This window comes from Condylostylus longicornis, unplaced genomic scaffold, assembly GCF_029603195.1.
Source record: "Condylostylus longicornis isolate FDR11 unplaced genomic scaffold, ASM2960319v2 ptg000013l, whole genome shotgun sequence".
In the NCBI taxonomy this organism is placed as follows: domain Eukaryota; kingdom Metazoa; phylum Arthropoda; class Insecta; order Diptera; family Dolichopodidae; genus Condylostylus; species Condylostylus longicornis.
This window is the reverse complement of record NW_026577982.1, coordinates 7,093,427-7,103,175: the sequence shown is the minus strand read 5'-3', so window position 1 is coordinate 7,103,175 and position 9,749 is coordinate 7,093,427. Positions and strand designations below refer to the sequence as shown.

Sequence of the window (9,749 nt, the reverse complement as noted above, 5' to 3'; positions counted from 1 at the left end):
GTATACATAAAAAAAATCAATGTACTTATATGCAACAATGGTAACAAACAATATGTGTGATTATTTGCAGTTTAATGATTGAAGTTTGAAAAATTTTTCTCAAAATAATCTCAACGGGACATGAATAACTTTAATATTTTAATATGTAATACTAATTGCAATATAGACAGAATATTAAACCACATTATAATAACTGTATGATAATTATAACTGTATATTAATAACCAAATATCAACCGTATTTGGTCATCAACAATTTCGCAGTATTAACGTCTCAGTTAAATTTTTTTTTAACTTTCTTCAAATAGAATTCACTTTCTTTAAAAATTGAAAAAATTTCTTCAATTTTCTTGAAAGTTATTAATGCGAATTCTAAATTCCAGCTTTATAACCTGGTAACATCGAAAATTTATTCCTTCTCATGAAAATTTTTAAAGTTTGTAAATTGAAACTAAGTCAATGTTGCTAGCACAATAGTTTCTGCAATTAATAGTTTAATAAAAAAATAATTGTTAAAATCTTAATTGTTTCGAAACCAATCAAACATTTTTAAAAAAAATTGAAAATTTCCATTTTCTATATACACTGTATAAAAACATTAGCAGATATTTTTAAATCATGCATAAATACTTCAATTTTTTTAATATTATTTTTCATTTATGAAAAATCTTATTGTTGACAGTAATAATAATTATAATTTTCTTTTAGAAATTAAAGCACGGTGGTAAACATGTACAGTAAAGCCAAGAAATAAACTAAAATGACAATATTATTATCTCTCATTAAAAAAAAAAAGAGATTACTTGTCAAATCAACAAAAGTAATTTTCTCAGTAGTTTTTCAAAAACAATAATAAACAAAAAAAAAAAAAGATATTTAATTATAACAGCAATTATTAATATTTTGCTGGCAATAATTATCATAGAATTTTAAAGATAAATTTTAATTATTTATGTATGTAGTAAGTATATATAAATATATATGCTTAAAAAATTTTCACTTACATTTTTTCGTTTTTTTTTTTTCTTCAAATTTTTTTTGCTGTTTTTGTATTTCTCTTTCGGTTTTTTTTTTTTTTTGGTATTTATATTTATAGGTTTTTAAAGGTGTTTCTATTATGAAAAAAATTTTTGTTTGTTTGCATGTATTTTTTGTATATTATTGTTTGCTATTGATATATATATATATATTTGTATAATAAATAGGTGTGTATGTATGTTGATAGGTAATTTATATGGGGTACTAGTTTTTTTTCTTTTTCTTATTATTTTTTCTTTCTATTGTTTTTATTGATTTTAATTTTTATATTTGTAGATTTTAAGTAAGTAATTTAATTCACAGAGAAAAAAACAACAAAAAAAGAAAACAAGTAAGAAAAAATATTTTTTATGTTACATCAGAAATAAGAAGAAAAAAAAATTATCAAAACAAGAAAAAAAAATTTATGCAAAATTTTGATTTTATTTTTTTTTTTATTTTTCGTTTTTTAAAAATTTTTTAAAAACATCACAGGCAATAACCAAATTTATTTTAATCGATTTTTTTTTACAAATATTTGCAAGTGAATTTTTATAGTTTTTGCAGTTACTATTTTTTTTTTTTTACTATTTTTACTACATTACAGTTATTCCGTGTTTGTATATTTACTATTCTTATTTCCAATATTTTATTTTTTTTTTGTTAAAATTTTTTTTTTTACTTTTTTTTTACTTTAAATATTTTTTAGTATATTTTAATGTGGTGTGATATCCAATTTTTATTTTTGTTTCTGCTTTATAAATTTATTTTTTTTTTGTTATTATTTTGTTTTTTCTTTTTTTTTTATATAATATTACTTTATGTATATATATTTTAAATTTATAATTAAGTTTCCTCCATATTTTTGTGTGTCATCAGCCAGCAGCACTGTCGAAACAACAACAAAAAAAAATAAAAATATTTCACAAAATTTGCTACAATTTTAATGAGAAACGAAAAATTTTTTTAAAAAATCACCAACAAAAAAAAAAAAAATCGAAAAGAATTTCAAGTCGACAAAATGTAAAAATAATAAAAGAAAATCATAATAATATTGTGATATTTAATAATTAAATTCTAGATAAAATGAAAAAAAAAAAAAATGTTTTTTTTTTTTTATTAATAAGAAAATTTTCTTTTCGTACGATTTGTATCTTCGAAAAATCCGAACTGAATTCAAAAATAAAACTTATCTATTTTATTTCTCGTGCGTGATAGAAAAACAAGAAAAAAAAAGCAAAACATAAAACAAACCTCACTACGGTAAGAAAAATAGTTGTTGTTGTTGTTAGTATTATTAAAATATTAATTTTGAGTATATAAAATATTTTTGTAATAGTATTTGTAATAAAATATACATACGGTTATTATGTTTACGTGTTATATGTATACTAGATATGTACATTAAATATTATCTATTGCTATGAGATGACATATATTTTTTATGTTGTTTTTATTTTTCTTGACATTTTTAAATAATAATTTTATATATAAATATAATAATATGTAATATATCAGTTAATGTATATTATATTGTAATATGGAAATAACTTAAAGTTAGAAGAGTATATACAATTTATCGTTAAATTGTACGAGGGAAATTATGACATTAAAATGACATTTAATAATAAATCAAAAACGATAATAATAATGAAGAAAAAAATAATAATAATTTTAGCTTTAACATTTTTTTCGTTGACTTTTTAAAACGAGACTCGAAATAATAATTTTTTTTTTTATATTAACTGCCACAATAATTAATGTGAAATTGAAATTTAAAGTACAAACTAACATATTATATATAAATTTGTCTTTTTTAATTAGTTTTATTAATGTTTTTAATATTTTTTTATAATTTTTTTAAAATTTAATTAAAAATTCTGAATTATCCGTTGAAATATTAAAAAAAAAAAATTATATTGTTAAAAAAATATTATGGAATTACAGAATCTTATAATAATATTAAAGGTAAGTTGCTGGAGTATAATTTAACTGAACAAAAAAAAATTATTAGACTTAATATTAGTTTGATAATATAAAATTTTAATTAGTTTGATAATGAAGAAATTACACGAACTGTGTTTGTGGAAAAAAAATAATGAATGGAGGCAAGAAAACACTTACGTTCTTGATTACCGCAGCAATCCGCGACTTAATGTAGCAGCTTTAAGTTTCAAGCTACATACATATATGCCTGTTTTAAGTATAAAGCTGAAAATATCCCCGATAAGAATAAGATAGCAATGTCAGATACTAATGAACTAGATACATATGTAGATCTAATTAATTAGACAACCATTTCACTTAAATTCACTTAAATCGAATATTTTGGAAACTTTAAATTTGAAATTTAAATTATGTGGACATAAAAAGGTAGAGTGTTATACTTATATAAACCCCGTTTATGGGTAAAATTAATGGTATTAATAGTAAAGTAAGATAGAGCACAAAGTAAAAATAGATTAAAGCAGAGATAAAATTATTGTCTAGATTGTCATGCTAAAATCGCTTCTACAATTTGAAAGGTGAAAATTTGTTGCATTTTTTTGCACAATATCCTCTTTTTGAAGTACATACATCCTTATCAAAAAATCGACTTAAGTTAAACAAGATTATATAAAGATTTTTTTAATATTTTTTATTTTTTTTTTGTTTTTGTTTTTTTTTTTTTTTGTTATTTTTGCAGTTAATTCTACAATAAAAATCAAGAAATCATTTACTCTTTTACAATATATAATTTTTATATTTCATATATAATTTATAGTATAACTCTAATAATATAATTATAATTATTAATATTGTATTTTTATATATTTATACTATATATTTAAGTATAATTATATATTTTTTATAATGATAAATTATATATTTATATTTTTTTGTATTTTTTATACTTTTATTATTCATTCAATCATTTGAAATTATTTTAATATTATTAAAACTCGAATTAATTAAATAATAAATCCATTCATATACTGTTTTTGTAATTATATCTTTGATTTTTTTTTACGTTTTTTAATTTATTTTGTATGATTTGTAATAATTAAATATTAATTAGACTTAAACTTAATAAAAATTTTTAACTATTTCATTAAATATAAGTAAATATTTTTGTTTATGTATATAATATACATATATATTTATATACATATATAATATAAATTTTTTTTGTTTTCTTAAATTGTTTTAATTGTATAAAACTTTTAATTAAATATTAATTATTATTATTTTTTTTTGTTTTAAATTGAATTCAAGTTGCATATATTTTTTGGTTAAAAAAAATTTATTGTTAGTAATTTGAAAGAAAAATTTGAAAATATGTAATTTAATTTTTAATTATACAATTGGATAAGACAAAGAAATGATTTAGTAGAAGAAAATTCAGTAGAAAAAGAAATTTGTTTTATAGAAGAAAATTTATCTAATTTTTATTTGGTACAAAGTAGCGCAATCGATATCACATTTAATTTCGAAAAATTAAAATTATATTTTTTAAAATTTTCATAAATATTTTAATGAAATAAGAGAAAATATACATATTATAAATATGAATATTTTATAATAAAAAATAATTAATTTTTGTATTTCGTATTTATTATATTGTCTTAGCCGCATCACTTAAGCTAATGTGGTTATTATTCAAAAATAGCTTAAAATTATTTCAAAATTTTTGAATAATATTCATTCACCTTAAGTTCTGCTTAACCTTCAGTTTTTGTTTTAACAAAAATATAAAAAAAAAATATAATAAAATGTTAATATTTTCGACGTTAAAAATATTAAGAATTGATTCACATACTCAGAATTGGATTGAAAAAATAGTTACATATACATACATATGTACAGCCTTGTTCATGTTACATATGATTTTACATAATTTTCTTTCATTCATTCAGTTAATATTTAACAAGTTACTGGGATGATAAAATAAAATATTTTTAGAACAGAAAATTATATATTAATTAAATATTAATATGTATATAAAAATAGTGAGATTTTTTTTCTTAAGAACAAATAAATTACAATTGAAAATATAATATTAATTTTACAAAAAAGGTTTGCTTTTAAAAAAAAAATAGACAAATTTTGTGAATTCATTAATAAATTCTTTTAATACAAATTTTGTATAAATTGGAAAAGTTAGTTTGATTTACAAAAATTTCATTAATTTGAGTTTTCATATCATAATAAATTAATTTTATTTTAATTTGAATGAATTTGTACTCCTGAACACCATTATTTAAGTAATAATATCATATTTATGGGACAAAAATAAAATTGATTTTAAGGTTGAGCTTAAATTTTTAGAAAAAATTATTTACATTATAATGTGAACAAATATTATTTTTAAAAAGAATTAATAATAACATTCATTATTTGATTATTTTTAAGAGAGAACTTTAAATTATTTGAAATTAATTTTTTCTTCTATACTTTTATCAATTTTAAAGAAAGGTTAAAATAAATGAAACGGATAAAGTACAGAAATTTATACATGCAACTTAAATTCTCGTTATATAGTTTTAAAAAATCCTTTTTTTTTATTTTTTCTTTATTTTTTTTTTACATATTCTAAAATTTAAATATTGAGACTTATATTTTAGTAGATAATAGTTTTATTTAATCTATTTTTTTTTTTTATTTTTCAAGAGTTAGTCTTTTTCAGCCTCAGAATAATTATATTAAATGAAAAAAAAAATATTAATTTTATTTTTTATTTGTTTACAACGCATAATTTTTGTTCTTTCTTTATAAGAATACACTCATTTTTTTACTTAAAATGATATAGAAATATAGGAAATTGGAAGAAAAATGAAAAAAAAACCTAATTCAAATAAATTTAAATTTAAAAAATAATTTTAAAATAAAATTAAAAAAAAAAAACTAATTTTAAATAATTTTTGAACAAATTTCTAAGTGTTTTACAATTATTTAGTTTTTATATTATGATTAAAATGTTTATTTTGTACAATACCAACAGAATTCATTTATTTTTACTTTAACAATCGAGTTAAATTGAAAAAAATTAAATAAATTACAAAAAATAAAATAAATATTCAAGAACTATTAAAGTTTTCATAAAATTTAATCATGATTTTAAAAAATTAAAATATTGGCAAAAACTAAAAAAAAAAAAATAATAAAAAATTCTCCTGATATTTTCCATTTAAATTTCCGTACCTTTTTATTTTTCTCTTCTTTTTTTAATTGCGAAAACAAAGAACAAAATAAATTATTTTATTTTCATCTTATATAACTATTATAAAAATGAAATACATAATATAGAAAAATTAAAAACAAAACCCTTATGCCCAAAAAAATTAATTCATTTAAACTTTGAATTTTCTAATTGAAAATTAAGGTACCTTACAATAAGTTGATTTTAAAACATTTTATTATCATTATCGTATGAGGTCAAAATTTTGAAAATTTATTATTAGAAAAACTCATTCTTTTAGAAAAAATGTTTCCGTTCAAACCATTTTAAATTTTAAAGCATATTTTACTTAATTGTATACAAAAGTACATAAAATTAAACCAAAATTTAAATATATAAACCATTAATTATATTCTTACTATTTAATAAATTTTAAAAGTATTATTTTAAATCATATAAAAACCAAGTAACGTTTTCCAAAGTAAAAAAAAATAGTTTGAATACTTAAGTATTTTTACAATTTCTTACAAATTTCAAGATTTTAAATACTTGTGTTTAAATAAAATAAAAATATACATATTTCAAAACCTGTTAATAAAAAAAATGATAATAATAAAGTTATAATATCAATTTACATAAGAAATTTGCAAGGTATATTTAATAACTTCTTAAGATTTCCTTTCGATAAAATTCAATTTTAATTAATTCAAAATCAAAACCTATTGTAGGTACCAAATTGTAAATTTACTTAAAATTTCTATTTTTTTTTTAATATTTTTCAATAAATTCTTAGTTAATTGAGAAAAAAAATTAATTTAAATTTAAAAATAGTGTTTTTTTTTTATATATTATTTTTTGTTCCGTTTTTTCAAATTCGAAAGTAAGAATTAAAAAATTCTTAAAATATTTTTTCCTTTACATTTTCATTATTTTTTTAACTATTTTAAATAGAAAATAATTAATTTTCTTATATATATAAATGTGTGTATATATAAAGTTTTATAAATGTATTATTACATTAATTTACATTAATAATAGAAAAACAACAATTTCTTATAAGAATAAAAATAAAATTAAAAAAAAAAAATCAAGGATTTCTTATTTTTAATCCATTTTAACCGATATCACAACATTTACTTGAGGAAAATTTTCTGTCGATGTTGCAGTTGTCGTATCTTGTTGCGTTGTGCGTAATTGTGACATTCTATTCGCTAAATCTGATGTTTCATCTTCTGAATCTGATGGTACCATCCATATCGTTTCTAAAAAAAAATAATAAGATTAGAAAATCTTTTATTAAAAAGTAAACTGAAAGCAATGCATTTCTATGGAAAAAAAAACAAGAATTACAAAAAATAAGCCCATATTTTCATATTTTTATAAAAATGTTAAGACGCAAAAATTTTGACCTTAAATTTTCTCTAACAACAATAACAATAAACGCACAATGAAAAAATCAGCCGTGCTAAAAATACTTTGCTTTTTGAAAACAATAAGCGTACAATGTGCATTATACCTACAAGTGTATGTACGTATGTATGTACATAACAAAACTTTCAGGTCTTTGTACTTTTATGTTTACGAATAACTGAACATGTTAAATCATGTTATACAATAAATATACATATCTGCATTACATCGATATGCGTTTTATAATGATTTGCAATCGAATCAAAATTTTAATGTATGTAATTAAAAATTTGTCATTATCATGAAAAAGCTTTAAGTATGACGTCACAAATTTTAAAAATTAATAAAAAACAAAGAAAAACTTTTCTGTCGCAATATCAAAATCTGATAATAATATAAACAATAATTTTATTTAAAATCATTTTCTATACTCGTATTATTATTTTTTTACCTCCAAAACAACAGCCATTTGGTGTACATAATCGCCATTTAATCGGAGGGCTAGACAATGGTATATCAGCATGTATATTACATGTTTCACCAGATCTTATTGCTGGAACTTCGATGCGTTTTGTTTGACTTTGTGACATTAAATAACATCCCGTTGGCCATTGTTCATTACCATTATTTTGTAATTTCCATACTTGTGTTAATTCAGATGGACGGGATGTTTCTAAAATTTTCATAGATGGTAATACAGACATTTGATAATAATCTAAATAACAACACACGGCAGTTTGCAAATTCCTAAAAATACAAGAGAATTTTATTTAATTTTTTTTCTTATAAATCATTGCATATTACACAATTTTCATACCAATTACTCATTTCCAAGAAAAATCTTGCAGTATCTTTATTACATTGATTATTCATTAAACTTTGTAATTGATTTATTAAATCTTCGTGATCTGTTGTACCTAAACAACTAAATTGTTGTAATAATAATGAATCGATTTCTACATCTACTGGAGGTCGAATTTCATTGGAAGGTTGCGTTGATAATTGATTATTTGATTGAATTTCCATTGTTTGTTGTGATATAACAGTATCTGCTTGCATACCAGGTGGAGCGGGCATTGGTATTGCCTGATTTATAGTACCGAAAGACCCAGAAACTGGGAATATTTGTTGTTGTTGTTGTGGTTGTTGATGTTGATAATTTTGTTGAAACATTGAAGAATCCGTTGAACCGAATCCATTAAAAATATTTGGTTGCTGTTGAGTTTGTTGTGTGGATGGTAGATCTTGTGGATCCAAATCCATTGCCTTTTATAAATATTACAAATATACTACACTAATGAATGTAAAAATTCCAGATTTCGGTTCTCTTCCTGAAGTTAATTGGAATAGATATCTTTTTATTACGAAATTGATTTATTGTTTTAATTTTTATAGTATACAAAATACCTTCGCGTTACCTTGTCTTCTCTACCTTATTTAATTTGACGCTACCTTATTGAAAAACTGTTCTATATTTCTTATAAAAACCTTTAATTCTTTTGGTTTCGCTTCAATGTTAAAACATTTATTTTAATTATTGATTCTGTTTTATTTACAAATTGAATAAATTTCTTTTTTTACAATTTTGAGTTTGTTAATTCGATTTTAATAAATTTTTTTTTTATATATGTATGTAACTATAGAGTGGAAAAAAAATTTAAATGTAAAAATTTAAATTAATGAAACAAAACACTCTAAAAAAAATTTAATTTTAAAATTAACAATAAATTACGAAAATTTTAACTCAAAAAAGCATGAACTTTTTTATCTTCACTTTTTACAAAAAAAATAGTTTCATAGAAGAAAAATATTTTTGTTCTGAAAAGTCAAATTGCTTTTTTTTAATTCTCATCAGATGTCAGTGAAAATGTCACAAATGAGTCGTAGATATTTTTAATTGGTTTTGAAATTCACAATTTTACAATTAAATTAACCCAACAAACATAATTATAATAAATGCTGAATTGTGAACTGAGATTATGTAAACTTATAAGAATATTTTCTTATAAGAAACCGTTGCGAATAATTATTTCCTTTCTCGGATTCGAATCAAGTACCGCTAAAATCAATTTATTTGTAAATGTTTTGAAAAAAAATCAAAATTCCATATTGTATGCTACAGATTTACGAAATACATAAATAAAATTTCGTATACTACCGTGAAT

General features: G+C 19.7%; 1 protein-coding gene across 2 annotated transcripts; it reads right to left on the bottom strand.

Moving 5' to 3' along the window:
- Positions 1-6,955: 6,955 nt before the first annotated feature.
- Positions 6,956-9,080, bottom strand: LOC129605529 (protein ILRUN). 2 transcript variants are annotated; one of them, XM_055515345.1, is made up of 4 exons: positions 8,992-9,080; positions 8,402-8,915; positions 8,036-8,331; positions 6,956-7,436 (listed from the first exon to the last, which is right to left on the bottom strand). In XM_055515345.1, exons 2-4 carry the CDS (start codon positions 8,845-8,847, stop codon positions 7,279-7,281), a joined length of 900 nt encoding a protein of 299 aa, XP_055371320.1. In that variant the 5' UTR covers positions 8,848-8,915; positions 8,992-9,080; the 3' UTR covers positions 6,956-7,278. The 2 variants fall into 2 exon arrangements, with proteins under 2 accessions (XP_055371320.1, XP_055371321.1); XM_055515346.1 differs by having other exon boundaries at positions 9,003-9,080.
- Positions 9,081-9,749: the final 669 nt, after the last annotated feature.

What these genes read in the sequence shown, in the direction of transcription:
- LOC129605529 (XM_055515345.1), bottom strand. Translation starts at nt 8,847, where the DNA reads ATGGATTTGGATCCACAAGATCTACCATCCACACAACAAACTCAACAG. An exon ending in TTCTTGGAAATGAGTAATTG is followed by an intron (nt 8,332 to 8,401) that starts GTATGAAAATTG and finishes TTGTATTTTTAG; the next exon opens with GAATTTGCAAACTGCCGTGT. An exon ending in AAATGGCTGTTGTTTTGGAG is followed by an intron (nt 7,437 to 8,035) that starts GTAAAAAAATAA and finishes ATTTTTTTTTAG; the next exon opens with AAACGATATGGATGGTACCA.